The following is a 17,988-nucleotide window of genomic DNA, read 5'->3' as shown; positions in this document are numbered from 1 at the left end:
CTTGGTTTCTATTTTGTTTAATCTTTATCTTCTTTAGTATTACGACAGTCTAGAAATTCTATCATCTATCCCTGCCTTTCCCTGATATAAAATTGTTAGCCTCGTGATTTGGGGAGTCAGTGTGGGCACCTGCTGGTACCAAGAATGTCTGTTCTGTTCCTGTGCCTATGCATAGACCCATAAACCAGCCATGAGCTGGACTTTTGGCCCAGTGTCATTAATGTCTGATTCCTATGAGTTTCCCCTTTAACTCTTGTCTCATGATGGCTCAGCATCAGTATCATTAATACCACAAACAATTTAGGATTTCCTAGCTCTGAACACAGATACACTGCTAAACACTTGCAACTTCCTTGGTACATATCTAGGGAGATTTCTAACATGATATTACCACAAAGCCCTTCTTCAAGGGCTGTGATGTTCATTTACTGAAAAGATCTCTAGAAACTGGCTTAGGTCTTGGAATCCATTAAAAGGCTATGACTGTCCCATAAGCTGAGATTCAATCAGACTTCTTTGTGGCAGGTCTAGATTGATTTGTTGGTTCCAGTGTTAGAAATTAGTCTAGTGTTCAGTAGGAGGTCATTTATTCTTCATTGCTGGAGTCCTGGGATCAGTCATTTGTATGACTTCTTTGATCCCATTCCCTGTTACAGCTAGCATAACTACTTTTTCTCCAGAAGTTGAACACTGATCTGTGGTTTCTGTACTTTAGGGCCTCATTATCCACACTGAGATCAGCGACTTCTTTTGCCAGTACTAATATAAAGTTGAACAATTTTGAAATTGTTTTTATGCATCACATTTCTTTTTATTTTACTCTTTTTGATGATTCTAGGGTTTGAACTCGAGGCCTGTCACTGCTAGATGGTGCTGTACCCTTAAACCACTTTCTCAGCCTTCTTTGCTTTTGTTACTTTACAAACAAGGCTTCCATTTTGCCCAAGCTGGCAGAACTGTGATCCTCTTATTCATGCTTCCCACATAGCTAATGTGGGAATCGCTGTGCCCAGCATTTTATTGGTTGAAACAATGGTCTAGCTCACTTTTTGCCTCGGCTGATGTCAAATGGTAATTCTCCTGATCTCAGCCTCCTGAGTAGCAAGGATTACAGAGTAAGCCACTATGCCTGACACATGAGCCTTCTTGGTGATGTGCCTCACATTCAATTACTCTAATTTGGGGTCATAGAGAGGGGTGGTAGGTTGTCAAGGTCGGCTCTATGGGCTTTTCACTAGTAGACATAGCTACATTGAGCCTGCTTAAGATGCTCATACTCATGCTCTGGGAAATTCACATCAACTTCTTAACAAGGGTCCCTGCATTGTAATTTGCACTGGGGTTCTGTCAATTGCACTGTTTGGGGGGTGGGGTGGGAAGAGAAGCATTTTCTCTATTTCAGTTGAGCAATTGGTAGTCCTCAGGCAAGTTAGCATCTGCCTCAGCAGACAAAGGAATATTCTGCATCCGCTAGTGGAGGAGGCCAACATTGTTTATGAGTTCACAGTCAACTGACTCTCCAATATCTCCATTAAGATATTTTTTTGGAGGCCACCTCATTTTTAATTAGGTTCTGAGACCTTTGCTCAGGCAAAGGCTTCTAGTAAGGCTATCACTTGAACCTAAATTGTCCTATGTCTAGTTTTTGGCTTTGAGGTCATGGGTTGGATCTGAAATTTAATCTTGATCTTCAGATCTCAGCCTCCCGAGTAGCTAGGATTACAGGCATGAGCCATCTGCACCCCTAAAAATTGATCTTAGGTCTGTTATTTTTTTATAAGTTCTCTACTACAGCTAGAAAAAAAACTATTCAACCCCACAGGTATTATCTTTCTCTTGTTCTTTATAATTTCTCATTAGGGCATCAGTTATATGCCTTGATTTCAATTACATTTCATTTCAGGAAACCCAGGGGGTCATTTATACAAATGTTTATTATTGTGTGCTGTGGACTTTTAGTGTCCTGCTTTCTATAGCGAACCAGAAATTATTTTCAAAGCCAATCAATTTACAAAAACCATTCTAGATTCTACTTGCTTTAGAGGTAATCACATTGTGACACCAATTCCCTCTTTTATCATCCATCTTTTCCTCTTGGGGGGGGGGGCATCCTGTGTTTCTCAGCCTGTGAGTTCCCAGGGACTGTCATCTCAAGATTCTAACTGCCTCTGGCTTACTGTATGAATTTTGGGAGAGTTTCTTGGCTTCCTTTAGGCATGAAGGGAAACTAAGCAATGGCCTGCATCCTCTAGAAGGTACTTTAGGAAGCCTGAAAGATTCCTGGGAGGTTCATCAACAGGTGGCCAGGGCTGCAGCAAGATGACACAGCAGCCGGTAACAGGGACCTGGGACTTCTCATTGGCCACAGACCACAGTGCACTGACTGATTAATGATGCTGCTGTTCCCTATGGGGAACAAGGCCTGCTACCCTCTCTCCCCACAGGTGTGCTGAGAAACAGGAACAAAAGGGGGCAAATGGGTGAGGCCATATCCAGATAGGAAGGGCAGAGAAGTCTTGAACTGTCTCCTCAGGGGCCTACGAGTTAGTCACAGGCATTTCCTTAAGGAATCTAAAACACTTTTCCAGGCCAAAGCTGGAAATTCCAAATCTCCCAGACCCAAAGAAACACTCAACAGCCTGCTTTGGTTGAAATAGCTGCTCATATTTATTGGAAAAGCAGAACAGAATGTATCTGGAGAGATCCAACCCTGGCTGTCAGTTACCACCCCCACCTCCCTGGGCCTGCCATTGCCTTGGGTGGAAACAAAGTGCTTTGATGAAATGTTCCCCGATAGAATAAACTAGAAAAATGTTCCTTCTATTATAGCACACTATGAACAGTGCAATTAACAAAGGGAAACTTCAGTGGCTGCATGCTCAGGGCATAAGATCCCCTGCCAGGCAAAACAGCACGTAGACTTCTCCACTGTGCAGCAAGACTTGAGTGACACAGGCTCCATCTCCTTAGACTGACTGCCAGAGTTCAAAGCATCTGGCTTTCCTTAAGGTAAAAGAGTAGCAATGTGACAGGAGCAGCCATTTCCAGTGTGAGAGTAATGTCAGAAGTCCTGGGGAGGTTTCTGGATGGCAGATCACATAGGGTCAGAGACTTCTTTTAGTGAAATAGCAGGCTTGGAGGCTCATCACCAAAAGAGAACCAAGAGATGACCACTCTGCTAGCTGGGACTCGATCAGGCATGCTTAAGTGCTTAGTAATATTCTCTTTTACTGGAACTGCCTTTAGAAGCCTTTCCCCCACAGAAGTGAGGTGCTTGATTGTCTAAGGAACTGATTTAAGGGCAGGGGCACATGCCCAAGTGTTACCTTCAGAGTATAGACAGGCCTGGGGAGATGAGAAGGGAGTGTTTGCATAAAGCCCTTGGGAGCCTGCCTGGGAATGAGGTAAGGTCATCCCAAGCGGGAGGAAGGTGTCTTTGCAGAAGTTCACAGTGCATTCAAAGTCAGCAAGACTTTGAACTCAGAGACAGACGTGAGAAGCAATGACTGAGCAAGCACCAAGTTAGCATCTAGCCGTGGCTGAGCTAAATTTCCATTGGGGCATGCATTTTGATGAAACATGGAGGGCCCATAAATGCAATTACTCTTTAGATTAAAGCAACCTGCAGCCCTAGGGAGCTGGTGTGGAAAGCAGGTATAATTCATCTTGTTTAATTACCACCGGCCCACTCCCAGCTCAATTCCCTCACCTGTGATGAGCTTGTTACATCCTAACCTGCCTTTGTGAGGAGAAAAGCTCTGAATGCAGAAGCATCTCGCCCCCACCCCACCCCCCAACATTTCACCTGTTGGCATCCTGCTCCCAAAGAAGGGGGCACAGAGACAACAGAAGGTTCCAGTACTTCATTTCAGCTCACTCCTCATGATGCATTGACCCATACTGATTTCTTTGGAAATCAAAGCTAAGCCCCGTGATGTCTTTTACACTTAGGCTCTGGAATATTCTCTCCCCACTTTCCAGACTGCTACCCTCCCTGCCATGCCCCACTTCCTCAGAACTAAGGCCAGGCCCTAGACACAGCATTCACGGGGCCTCCTGCCTGTGGACTTCCAGGTACCTTGTTTGGGGTTTGGCGGGGAAAGATGAGTGGTGGAGAGACTTGTTATTTTATCTGGATAGACTCCACCAAATGCATCCTAGATACCTCCTGTGAGATCTGAACTAGTGTACCCACGAAGCTAAATCCTCTTTCCCCCCCGCCAGGCCAGGCCAGGCCAGAGCCTGGAGTCCTCTGCACCTGCTACCCGCGTCGGTAGGGGGCGCGCGCGGGCTCCCGCCCCAGGGCGTTGATGTGCGGCTGCGCGCCCACCGCCAGGAGCTTCCCGCTGAGTTTCTGGTTCACCAGCTCCAGGTGGCGGCTGTTCTTGCGCGCCTGCCGCAGAGACCGCTTGACCTTCTTGACCCGCTCACGGAGCTGCTTGTTCCGCTTCTCCAGGGTGGCCACCTTCTGCTGCAGCTTCTTGACGTGGTCCTCCTCCTCAAACAGGGCCTTCTGCACCGAGGAGCACATGAGCTGGGGACAGAGCACCGGGCAGAGAGGCAGGTGAGCGTCCCCGGCGCGGCCACACCCGCTCACCCGGACAGGGACGCCGGGCCCTGCGACCTCGCCTACACACACAGCCCTCCCTTTTGCTTTCTGCACTTGGCTTCCTCCGAAGAGTCTGTTTGCCAATGATACTGTGAATGCGTAGCACCTGTAGCAAGGAAAGATGGCGCTCCTGCCAGCCTCTGAGCACCAAAGGGCATGCGCGGAAAAGTGCACACGCGGTAGCCTGTGGGCCGGTGGGCAGATGCTCAGCCCTGCCCGCAGTTAAGATAAAAGCAAGTTGGAGATAAAAGCAAGTCCAAGCTGGAGAACAGGACTAGTTTTCATCTATTAACTTGCAAAAATCAAAGGGCAAAGGTTTGGGGGAACAGCCACTGTCCTGTGGCATGAATAAAAGACATGCTCTAGCACCTTGTTATGGTCTGAATATGAAATGTTCCCCTCTCCCCCAGGTTTCTGTGCTTGTTCCCCCACAGGAGGCTCTACTTTTGGATTTGTTGGAAGCTTTAGGAGGTGGCCTAGCTGGAGGAAGTAGTCGGGGGGGGGGGGGGGGGGGGGGGAGGTCCTTAAGGAACCGTGTCTTGCCCTTGCCACTTCCGGTATCCCTCTTCCTGTCCACCGTGAGGAGCTCACTGTCATGTCTTCCTGTATCACAGGCCCAGAAGCAAGGGAACCAAAGGACCATGGGCTGAAACTTCTCTAACGGTGGGTCAAAATTAATCTTTGTTCAAGTTTTTTTTTTTTGGGGGGGGGTCTTTGTTCTATGACAAAGAGTTTGATGAACACAACACCACTTGTTATTTACAAGGCTTGAAAGCCATCTAGAAATGCCCATCAAGAGACATTTGGCTCAAGAAGTTACGAGTACATCATTATACAAGTGAAAATGTGTCCTTCAGAGGAGAAAGCAGCTCTGAGGTACAAATAGTAAGTGTGGGTGTTAATATAGGGGGCACAGTGCAGATGAGTATGGATAATGTGATACCTTACAAACGTGTCATCTGATAACCATACGGTCACAGTGGTAACAATGGCTGTACCTCAGAAGCAGAGGAGATAGAAGGGCAAAGACTTATTTTTACTGTCAACTCTTTGGATTGTGTGCTACATTCTAGTATCACATCTATATAAAGGAGTCTTTTCATATCCAGCCTCTTTCTTCTCCTACCTGCCCTGCATTATCAAGCGCTATGCTCCTGGCCAGACACAGTAACACATGTCTATAATCTCAGCTACCCAGGAAGAAGAAGCATGAGGGCTGAGAGGTTAGGACCAGCCTGAGCAAAGTTAGAGAGGCTGTATCTCAAAAGCAAAATGCAGACAAAAGAGTTGGGGTCAGAGATCAAGTAATAGAACCCTTGCTTAGTAAGAGGGAAGCCATAGGTTCAACCCACAGATGCTGTATCTGTGAGTTCTGCATCTGTGGGTTCAACCAGCCATCGATCAAAAATACTGTCATAAAAATTCTAGGAAATGAGAGTGGAGCAAGGCAGCAAACGTGTAATACCAGCACTGGGGAGACTGAGGCAAGAGGATTGGGAGTTTGAGGCCAGCCTGGGTTACATAGGCCCTGCTACAAAAGAAACAACAAAACAACTTAATAAGTTCTGAAAAATGAAACAGATTTTCTGTGTGCTGAATCTCTATGAATGAGATGTAGACATAACTACCACCTCCTCTCAGATCTCTCTTCTCTCCTCTCTCTCTCTCTCTCTCTCATCACTTAAGCATTGTTCACCTGGCATCTTGTTTGTGTGCTTTGTTAGGCTGTGAGGCTTGTGTCTGTACTGACATGCATGATGGCCTTTTCTCTTGTCATTATTGCTTAAACAATACGGTAGGACAATTTATACAGCATGCACAGTGTGCTGTGGTATTACAAGTGAGGTAGAGATGATTATATGCAAAAACGTCATTTTTTTTTTTGGTTAGTCCCGTGGGACTTGAACTCTAGGCCTGGGCGCTGTCCCTCAGCTCTTCAGCTCAAGGCGAGCACTCTACCACTTGAGCTACTGCGCCACTTCCAGTTTTCTGAGTGTTTATTGGAGATAAGAGTTTCACAGACTTTCCTGCCTGGGCTGGCTTTGAACCGCAATCCTCAGATCTCAGCCTCCTGAGTAGCTAGGATTACAGGCGAGAGCCACTGGCGCCCAGCAACAATGTCATTTTATGAGGGCTTTGAGCCTCTGCAGATCTGAAGGTCTCCTGGAGCCAATGCCCTGTGGATACTGAAGAAGTACTATATCCATGGAGCTCCACCACCTACACTGCAATACAGTGGTGTGGTTACATGCGGACTCTGAAGCCAACTGACTTGCTTTAAGGTCCTGCAATTTCAACTCCAAGTGCTATAAACCTTGAGCAAGCTTCTGGAGTCTGGGGCAGTGAACTCCATGCTGCATCAATTGTATTTCCCTTGTAGCACAGGTGGGCTCATTTCCCCCAGCTTGTAGGTGTGTTTCAGGCTGACAGCACTCCACTGAGTCTCTCTAGAACCTGTCCCTGGATCATGCCTCATGGCCGGTTAACACAAGAGTAGGAAAGCCATGACCCCTGTTCCAATCTTGGAACATCTCTGACGTCCTGTCCAAAAGTGCCCAATGGCTTAAGTGAGGACTTTATTTGAGTTGTCTCTGCAGATCAGCTCCTCCCTCTATTTTTTTGTCCTGCTTCTTCATCACCTGCCTCCTGTCCTAGATGCATCGCTAACCCTAGCAGCATGGTCTGCAACACTTCCAGTATAATCCACTAAGCTCAGGGACTCCTTCCAAGTTGTAGACCAGCCGCTCCCTTTTGTCTCTTTGTACCACGGGCTGGTCATGGCAGATTTAATAAGCTTTATCTGACAAGTGCTTCAGCCCATGCCCTAGTAGACAGCAGATGAACCTCTGGTAGCCACTGTCACAGAAGAAGTCTCTTAAAACTTTTAACCTTTGTGTTTAGACCTGGCCTGTGTGTCTGGTAGACCAGCTTCACGCAGTTTATGCACCAAGCCAAGTGGCTTCGGGTTGTGTCTTTACCATCTCAGAGTCTCTGCTGTGCAGTCTCCTTCCACCTGTAGTGCTGCCCCTCACACACAGCTCTGTCTAGAAGCAGGTGGCATAGCCTTCTGCAGGTCCACTTTGGTCTCCAGGGTACACAACAAATATGCCCCTAGGTCTTCCCATACTAGGATGAATAAGGCTCAGTGCCCTCCACAGAGACAGATCAGACTCGATGAAGCCTAGCTCATGTTGGTCTCTGGCCAATTTAGACATATGATTTAAAAAAAAAAAAAAAAAAAAAGAACCTGACCCAGCATTGCAGAAAATACCTGACATTTAATACAGTGCTTGGGCTTCTGGGGATGGTACTGTTCCAGGGACACCACATACACAACACTGCCCTCTTCTGGCCAACATGAGACCAAAAAGATTAGGAGGTAGGCACAGAAACTTTCTGGGTCAGGTGAGCCGATTTCTATTTTATGAGTAGGTGGGTTCTATATAACTTATTGAGGGTTGGACCAAGTTAAGAACTCAGAAAAAGCACTTTGTATCAACTCTTCTTAAGTCATAAGTTATGGTAGGTTCTTCAACCAAGAAAAGGATAAAAGGGGGCTAGCAAAGTCTAGTAAGCCAACAGGACTGGGGTTTTATGTGGCTGCCTGGACAGAATCCAATGGTGTGCCATTACACCAGATCCAAGAGGAGTTACAAGTATTCCTCAAAAGCCAGGCACCAGTGGCTCATGCCTGTAATCCCAGCTACTCAGGAGGCTGAGTTTTGAGGATCGTGGTTCAAATCCAGCCTAGGCAGGAAAGTAAATAAGACTCTTATGCCCAATTTTTCACCAAAAAGCCAGAAATGGAACTATGGCTTAAATGATAGGGCATTAGCATTGAGTTTCATCCTGACTTCCACTGAGTATTGCAGAGGAGGCTGGGGAAGGGAGCAAGGGACCAAGTTATGGTCACAAGTGAAGGCAGAGGGATGTCAAGGTGGGTGCTGGTCCATCCTAAGGCTGAGTGATCTTCATGTGACCTCCCTAGTCACGCGTCTCCAATGATAAGACAAACCTATGGGGAATTCTTCCCCTGTATATCTACAGAAAGTCTTCCTCTCTGACTTGCTGTTTCTCCAGGAAATTCAGGGGCTGTGAAGACGTTTCAGAGTCAAGCTCTCTACTGGTTAAGGAAATGTGTCTCTTAGTTACCATCTAGACTCAGCCTCTGTCCTGTCTAAACCATGTTAGTTCCTATAAATTCATTCATTCATTCTGGCAAAAGCATTTGGGTATTTCTGTAAGGTCCAGCAAATTTTCCTGAGTTATTCTGCAATATGCCAGTAAGCTTTGCAGCTCACAAAACCAAAAACAGTGTATTTAAAAATTCTTCCTTTCACAGCAGCAGATGTACCAAATCCTGAGGGAATTCCTGTTTCACAGCTGCTTTCAATTTAAATAACCACCTAGAAAGAAAGACCAGACAATGTGTACTTTCCCAAATGTAGAAAACAAGGCAAAGACAGTCCAAAACCAACAACAGAGACAAATAGCTTGCCGTTTTAACGCCTTATATCTGTTCTTGATACTCAAAAAGAGAGAAATGAAGGAGGAGGGGGGGGAGGGAGGGAGAAAGGGAGAGAAGAGCAGGGAGAAAGGGAGAGAAGAGCAGGGAAGAAGGGAGGGAGGAGAGAAACTGGAGAAATGATCAGCAAACTATGGCTTGTGGCCAAATCCAGCCCACCATCTCTTCTTGTGCATAAAGTTTTATTAGAACACCGCTACACTTGTGCATTTATATATCATCAGAGGTTTTTGTGGTCCGCAGCCTAAGGTATTTTTTTCACTATCTGATCTTTTTTTTTGGGGGGGGAGGGATCTGAACTCTGACCTCAGGAAGGACTTGAGATAAACGCAATACAGATACAAGAGCTGGTGGTTGGATGGATTAAGGGGGAAGATAAGGCACAGCAAAGAATGAAGGAAAGGGAGAGGGAAAACATTTGGTACTTTTCACACTATTTTGGAACGCTGATTTTGATTCCTGCCTTTGGGCTGCCAGGTTATAGTTCAATGTCTCCTCGATTTTTGTCAGAGGTTCTGTCGAGCTCCATCTTAAACAATGACTTCCGATTTCAAATGCCTGGAAGGAAGTTAGCATAGCTCTTTGTGGCATAACTACTCAAATGTAAAACTCACTGTACAACAGCATTGGGAAAGTAAGCTTCCTAGCACTTTCACTTGCTGGAAAGGTCTAGAAACCCACAGCCCACGAGGATCTGACTGTCTGATCATCTGTGTGATTCAGGAGTGCCTCTGGACCTTGGCCCATGGACCCCCACCCTCACAATTCCCTTCAACCCTTTCGTATGCAGGCAGGAAAAGCAGCTTGAATTCACCTCTGTTTGAATCCCGCTTGATGAGATGCTAGGTAGGAGAGCCACGTGTATGCAGAATAGGTTCCTGAGCGATCTGACAGGCCCAGGCTGGATGCCACCCAGCGCTGCTGAAGCAATGCCCAGCCCTCAGAAGCAACGGAGCAGTTCCAAGGACACTGCGGAGGGGCAACCTGAGATTCCAGTGGCTGTTTAACTTGGCAGAGGATTCTCTGCTCCACCCAGGGTCACAATGAGCTGTGCCGCGTGTGCCAGGAACCCCGCAGAAAGGAAGCATGTGCCCCAGACCCACAGTGGTCAGAAGGTAAGCAAAGTAGAGTTGGGCTCAGACAGATGGTCAGAGGAGAGCGCTAGAGCAAGTGTTCTTCCACTGGGCACCACTTCTTTTGTTAACTTTTTTAGTTGTTCTTTATAAAGGTGATGTACAGAGGGCTTAACAGTGACACAAGTCAGGTAATGAGTCTATTTCTTTTTGGACAACGTCACCCTTTCCCTTGCTCCCTCCCATCCCCACCCACAAGTTGTAAAGTTCGTTTTCAACATAGCGTCTAGTGAGTATCACTGCTGCGTTGGTTCACCCTTTGTCCCTCCATTTCTGTGCTTCCCCCTTACCCTCCCAAAGACACATCAATGAACAAACAGGACAACCAGAAAACTAAAACCGCCACAGAGGAAACAAACAAACCTCTGGCTTCCATGTCCTGGAGTTGAGGTCAATAAATATTCTTTTCTGGGCTCAGAGGCCCAGAGGTGCCTCGGGCCCTGGCTTGGTGCAGCTGAAGCGGTGCCAGCTGCCTTCCCGCTTCTGAGCCTCACAGGCCTGAGCTAGGGGCGGCTGAGCACCGCGTGGAAGAAAGGCTTTGGGTCAGGCAAAACCTGGATCTCAAGCCCTAGCTCAGAGGGTTCTACACCCTGTGGAGTCCATTCTGCTCCCATCGCCTGACAGTGGGGCCTTGCTTAAAGTCACAGAATCTCCTGTGACTCAGTCTCCCCCCCAGACTGGACATGAAATCAGATCACGTGCATGCAGTCTTTGGCATGGCGCCTGCGGTGCACTGAACAGTACAGGAAGCGTGCACCGTTCACTCTCAACCGGACCATTACTGATGGAACTACTCGTCACTAAGCACACGGGGTTCTTGCCCATATCTACACCCTTGCATGCCCCGTTTCTTCTGTTTAGAAAATCTCTGCTTGGACTGGGGGCAGGACTCAGGTGGTAGAGGACTTGGCCCAGAAAGTGTGCTGCCCGGGTCACCAGCTCGCACTGTTGGCTCTGTATCGTGGGTCACTGCTCTGCCCAAGGGAGGAGTCTCCGGGAGCTAAGTCCCATGGCGCTCACCTGGGGAGGTTCAGGGCAGCCTCTCGAGGTCAGGACGTAGCAACATGACTGCTCAGTGCACACAGGTGGGGTAGGCAGTGAGCCAAACATCCAGGGTACCCATCCCACCGGTGGGTCTTTCTCCACCGCCTTGGTGATTGGGTAACTAGGATGGATTCCAGCTCCAGCTTATTTTGTGGCCAGATGAGGTCTTGGGATTTGAACTCAGGGCCTTATACTTGCCAGGTAAATGCTCTACCACTTGAACCATGTCCTCAGCCCTTTGTACTCTAGTTTTTTTTTTTTTTTTTCCAGATAAGGCCTAGGACTTTTGCCTGTACTTTTGGCTTCAGACCCCACTCCTCCTACCTCTGCCTCCTATGCAACTAGGATTACAGGTATGCACTCCCAAGCCCAGTCCCAGTCTAAGCAAATGCTTTACCCCTTGAGTCATGCCACCAGTCCTTTTTGCTCTGCTTATCTTCTTGAGTAAGGCCTTATACTTTGGCCCAAGACTGGCTTCAGACTATTCCTCCTATCTCTGTCTCCCATGAAGCCAAGTTTACAGGTGTGCACTCCTGTGCCCAGTCCAGCCTCCAGCTCTTTGACTGAGACAAAACAGCCAGGGATAGGGCTGTGCTTTTTCTCCTCCTGGCTGTGGTGTTTGTCTGTCTCTGTCCTTACTGCTGACTAAAAACCCCCAGGGCTCTTACCGCCCGCCCGGCTGAGGAATGTGATGGAAAGTTATGAGCTGTGAGCACTCATGTTTTCTTCTCAGAGACTGATGGCTTGTCCACGCGCCACTTTCAGGACCTGATTCAGCTGAAAGATGGTTTATTCCTGAGGGTTTATCAAATGTAGTCCCTGTCTTGCCTGCTTCTGGCCCTGGTGCTGAGATAACCCTGGAGCTGTGTCTCTTCTTACACTGGGGGTGGGGATGTTGAAGCCCTGGCCTCGGACTCGGCTGTCCCACTTGCAGGCTACTGGGAGGTGCTCCTGCTGCCTTAAAGTTGAGATCTGATAATACTGGAAAGAAAGGCAGAGAGCTGGTGGAAAAGCCTTCACATCACCGAATGTTGAGCCTGGCTATTATCACCAACTGCCAGGCTGAGTCAAGAATCTCATATCTCAGAATCGATTCTCAATACTGTCTTAGGTAATACATTGTTGGAAAACCTGTAAACAATAGATGACAAATACTGAAGCACAGTCATACGGGATTCTGCCAACTCTGGAGTTATCTTTCCTAGCCAACTTGAAAGGTTTTATTTTGTTTTTGTTTTGTTTTTGTTTTTTGTCGGTCGTGGGCCCTGAACTTTGGGCCTGGGGGCTGTCCCTAGCTCTTCGGCTCAAGGCAAGTGCTCTACCACTTGAGCCAGATAGCACCACTTCTGGCTTTTTCTGCTTATGTGGTACTGAGGAATTGAACCCAGGGCCTCATGCATGCATGGCAAGCGCTCTACCACTGAGCCACCTTCCCAGCCTCCAACTTGAAAGTTTTAATAGCACAACTCAGGGCAAAGTTTCATGTGGGAAGGCATTGAATGACAAAACTCCCTACTCAGAACATGGTTTGACCAATGAAAAAGGAAAAATGGATGTTGTCTATGAGGTGAAAGTTCAGTATATCTTCAGTTTTGTTCCATTATTCAAAAATCCTAACACATTCATAGCCACCACTTCCAACAGTTTGCTGTTCCATGTCGCTGCCTGGCAGGCTTGTTTTCATTCTGTCTCCCACATGATGCTTCTCTCCACACTCTCTAAGAGCTCCTGGAGCCAGGCACCGGTGGCTCATGCCTGTAATCCTAGCTACTCAGGAGGGTGAGATCTGAGGATGGCAGTTCAAAGCCAGCCTAGGCAGGAAAGTCCATAAGACTCTTATCTCCAATAAACCACTAGAAAACCAGAAGTGGTGCTGTGGTTCAAGTGGTAGAGTGCTTGCCTTGAGGTGCAGAGCTCAGGGACAGCACCCAGGCCCAGAATTCAAGCCTCATGACCAACAACAACAACATCAACGAAAAGCTCCTGCAATGAGTCTGTTCTGTGCCTAATGGTGCACAAGATTGTCCTTGATCCTTCAAGAATCCATCTGCATAGTTAAGGAAATGGGGCCTTGTTCTAGTCTTTGAAGATTGGTTTTGTCTGGCAAAAGCTCTTCACTCGTGACCAGTCCAGAGACTCTGGGAAGCTGGGCGCTTGGATCCACAAGGGTACACTGGATTCACGGGAGCCAGTTTGACGCTCTGGCTTATGGGAGCTCAACTGTCACCATGGTGGCCTGGCCTGGAGCCTGGCTCTGCACAGGCCCGCGGAGTTCTGCCCTCAGTCTGGTTCTTGCCTCTACTAGGGTAGGCCTGCATCCTGGGACCACAGAAACTGTCCCAAAGTCTGAGGTTTACAGGGGTGGGGCAGGGCATCTGTCGACAAGCTGCCACTGAGGCTGTGGTTCCTGAATCCACTGAATTCTAGGCCGTAGGTTCTGATCTGGTGTAGTCAGGTAAGGGACCCCGGGAGCCATAGGGGCCAGCTTGGCTGGAGGCAGGCCTGTAACCAGTGTCTGTAGGCGACAACCTAATGTTGGCACAGGCCTGAAGGCTGGGGGCAGCGTGGGCTGACCTCACGCAGGTCCTCTTAGAAGTAGGGTGGGCCAGGACTCATTGAAAGCTACTAAGCTTGAGGATGCCAGCAGGTGATCGCATATTGGGGCCTTGCTGGTGCTATGTCTGGTGATGGGAGAGGCCTAGAGGCTGAGTTCAAGGGCACCTGCCTAGAGTTTGAGTGATGGGTGTCTACATAGATGGCACTGGGTTTACTGTGGTAAGTTGGTTATTAGGGTCTGCAGCAATGGTTTTTTTCCCCCAAATGCCTGAGGGAAAGCTCTCTCTGTGTCTCTGTCTCCCTCCCCAACCCCTCTTGGCTGCTGCTGGGGCCTGGGGAAAAGCTGGTGTGGCTGGGCTAAAATCCTATTTTCTGCCATCTTCATTTTGCCCTGTTTCTTAGCTACACCAATTATGGCATCTCTTTGATTTCTTGAGAAGTTGGTTCTGTGCACGTAGAGTTGTTCAAATTCATTTCCCCCCCCAATACTGGCATTTGAACTCAGGGCCACATGCTTGCTAGGCAGGCCCTCTACCACTTGAGTCATTCTGCCAACCCCTTTGTGCTTTGGCTATTTTTAAAAATATGAGTCTCACTTTATGTCCAGGCTGGCCTGGACTTCAATCCTCCTATTTGTGCTTCCCCATGTCTCTGGGATGAGAGGTATATACTACCACACCCTGCCATTGTGCTTCCCTCATCATTTGCCATGATGCATACATGCTATCGGTTGAGACAGGATCTTATGATTGTGGAGGACTAAGGCTTGGGCTAGCCTCGAACTGCAACTCTCCTGATTTCTGCCTGCCATGTAGTGAGGATTACAGGTGTGAACTACTACACTAGCCACACTAGTACTTTTTTCAGGGAGACAGGTGCTGAAACACCCTCTTTCTGCTCTTTCTGATGTGTATTTGTTAAAACACATTCTTGTATTCTTTGGGGGAGGGGTAGATTTGTTTTTTTTAAAACTTCTACTGCATAAAAATATTACAAGTTTGATTAGTCAGATGGCTGTGCCTATTTCACTAAGATCATTCTTTAATTACCTAACCATATCTTTTGTGTTGGGCTTCTTGAACTGTTTCCTTTTTTTTTTTTTTTTTTTGCCGGTCATGGGGCCTGAACTCTGGGCCTGGGCGCTGTCCCTCAGCTCTTCAGCTCAAGGCTAGCACTCTACCACTTGAGCCACATTGCCACTTCCAGCTTTTTTTTTCTGCTTATATGGTGCTGAGGAATCGAACCCAGGGCCTCATGCATACAAGGCAAGCACTCTACCACTGATCTACCTTCCCAGCCCCTCCATTTTTTTTTTTTGATCAGTCATGGGGCTTGAACTCAGGGCCTGGGCACTTTTCCTGAGCTTTTTCCTTCAAAGCTAGTGCCCTACCACTTGGAGCCCCAGCACCACTTCCAGTTTTCTGGCAGTTAAATTGGAGATAAGAGTCTCATGAACTTTCCCACCTGGGCTGGCTTGGAACCACATTCCTCAGATCTCAGTCTCCTGAAGAGCTAGGGTTACAAGTGTGAGCCACTGGTGCCTGGCTTATTTCCAAATTTTATACTATTTTAAGTAATGCTAAAGAATTTAATACATAGTTCTCTATCCAGATCATTTTTGTAGTACTTATTTCTTTGATTCTTGAAAAAAATGAAATTACTGAATTAAAAGAACATTTGTTGCAATTTTCTTACCAAATTGTTTTTAAAATTACTGCACTGATTTAGGGTTTAATTTTTTTCATGTTGATTTCTTTAATTTGCCTACAACCTATGTGAGTATATAATATGAAATGAGCATATGTATAAAACTCTTCCAAATAGGAGATCGATTATTCCAATGTACTTTATTAATACTAGTCTTTTTTTACCCACTTGCTTTGCCTTCTGCAGGATTCTTACTATAGGATTCAGGGCCTTGTTGAGCCTCATCTGTCCTGTTATAGCTAAGGATTACGATGTCAATACCATATGGCTTTTATTAGTTATATAATCTAATGTGATACAATTTTTTTCAAACATTTCTTGGCCAATTTTTTTTTTCAATACAGAAGGATTCTATAAAGATCTTAAAACATTGTATAGAACCTACACAATCCCACACATACTTGAAGTGGACTGAAAACCACAGAATAATGTCTGATTGTTAGTTACAAAGCTATGCTCTAAAAATTAATTCAAATATCTACTTCTCAGATGGCTCTCCCTACCCATTATTTTTTCTTAAACATCCTTTCCATTCAATCTTTTGCTGATTCCTAGCCAGGGAATAAAGCCAGGAAATGTTATGTTTCATTATGGATTTAACCTATAATACTTACATTTTCCTCTTATTAGCAACATAGAAAAATATGCACAGATGTTCATAAAGGGATAGACAAGGATGATTACTGCAGATTGAAAAAGAGAAACAGACTCAATGCCAATCAATATGAAAATAGCTAAATAAACTGTAGCCATCGACCTTGGGAAATACTGGGAAGTAAAAAGATGGAAAGCAAGCCGGGTGACTCTGGCAGCTCACACCTGTAATCCTAGCTGCACAGTAGGCTGAGATCTGTGCATCTCCATTTGAAGTCCGCCTGGGCAGCCTTGTTTCCAATTAACCATCAAAAAGCCAGACGTGGAGCTATGGCTTAAGTGGTACAGTTCTAGCCTTGAGCAAAGAGAAGAAAAAAGCTCGGGAACAATGCCCAGGCTCTGAGTTCTAGCCTCAGGACTGGCACCAAAAAAAAAAAGCCAAATAATGGTATTTCATAGCTCTAGGGTCTTTCATGCTATAACGGCTGTTTCCAGAGAGGGTGCAGAACTTCGGGGTGTAATGGAAGCTGGATTTCTATAATGCCTAAGTTTTACCCAGCTGGTATAGCCATACATGTTTCCCTGTGCAAGTAGAAATAGGTATGTTTAAGAGCTTCAAAGAGGTCTCAGCCCCTAGCATGCCCTTCTCTCCATTCACAGTGGTGTCTGTAGCTCCTTCTGTGCGTACACTCTCCTGAGCATCAGCGTGGGATGGAGTCAGCCCCAGGGACATGTGCTGCGACCAAGCCTTCCTCCTACGGGCATCAGACTTTGCAGCTGGCATTTTATGTGGAAAAAAGCTGTACTCAGGAAAGACAGAGGATGTGACTGGGGACAGGCGGTACTGGAGTCTGATTATGAGCAGAATCAAGTCCCAGTTTGTGTCTGGCAGGCCAAGAAGGTTCCTGCAATGTGTCCATTCAGGTGAGAAAGGAGCAGTTGCGAAGAGAAAAAAATGCCCTGGATTGGGGACATCAAATGCAAATGTTAAGGGCTGGCTTGAGCTGTGAGAGGGGCAGTTATCTACCTAGGTCAGAAAGCCCTGTATCTTGGCATTAGAGATGCATTTACTATGATCATTGACATTTACTGAACCAGGCACTGTGCTCAGAGTTTTGGATATATTCTCTTACTAATTCTGACATTCATCTCCTATAGTGGTTTCTGCTATTGTTCTGTGTGCATGTGGGTGTGTGTGTGTGCGCGCGCGTGTGTTCGTGCTAGCTTGAACTCAGAGCCTAGGCGCTATCCTTGAGTTGTTTTTTTTGCTCGAGCCACAGCTCCACATCTGGCTTTTTGGTGGTTAGGGACAAGAGTCTCATGGACTTCCCTGTCCCAGGCTAGCTTTGAACTGTGATCCTCCAATCTAGCCTCTTGATTAGCTAGGATGACAGGCGTGAGTCACAAGCTGTAGACACTTGCCTAAGGCACTCAGTCAGGGATGGAGCTGGAAGGCAGTTTCCCAGAGGCCCAGGAAGGCTGATCCTGATGACTTCTGCTCTCCTGACCCTCCGTATGCATGAGCAGTCTGCTCAGGGACCAGCCACCTCCCAACCACTCAGGAAAAACACAGGCAACTGCATATTGCTGTACTACTTGTCTGAGATGTAGTGGTGGTGAGAGTCACCCCCAGATAAACCTGCAAACCACCATTCCGAAACACTGCCACCCCCTCCTTCCATAATCCCCCTTGCAAGCAGTCTGGGCATTCAATTTAAAACGAATTAAAGAGGCACTGGAGTGAGCATGGAGGTCAGGCTGAGCTTTTAAAAGCTCAGAGTTAATGAACATCAAATTCCATGTAGTCTGAGAGGAGGTGA

At 46.9% G+C, this 17,988-nt stretch overlaps 1 protein-coding gene across 1 annotated transcript in view; it reads right to left on the bottom strand.

Annotated features, from left to right (window-relative positions):
* Positions 1 to 2,657: 2,657 nt before the first annotated feature.
* The window catches only part of Ccdc3 (coiled-coil domain containing 3), a 65,400-nt gene continuing 50,069 nt past the window's right edge, over positions 2,658 to 17,988 (bottom strand). The window contains exon 3 of the mRNA XM_042686206.1: positions 2,658 to 4,534. Coding sequence (XP_042542140.1) covers positions 4,262 to 4,534 — 273 coding nt within the window. The 3' untranslated portion in view covers positions 2,658 to 4,261. The remainder of the gene's footprint in view (positions 4,535 to 17,988) is intronic.

The sequence above is a fragment of the Dipodomys spectabilis genome, unplaced genomic scaffold, assembly GCF_019054845.1.
Source record: "Dipodomys spectabilis isolate Male_0828 unplaced genomic scaffold, ASM1905484v1 ptg000096l, whole genome shotgun sequence".
Lineage (NCBI taxonomy): Eukaryota > Metazoa > Chordata > Mammalia > Rodentia > Heteromyidae > Dipodomys > Dipodomys spectabilis.
Note: the sequence above shows the minus strand (reverse complement) of the source record. Positions and strands in the feature narration are given on the sequence as shown.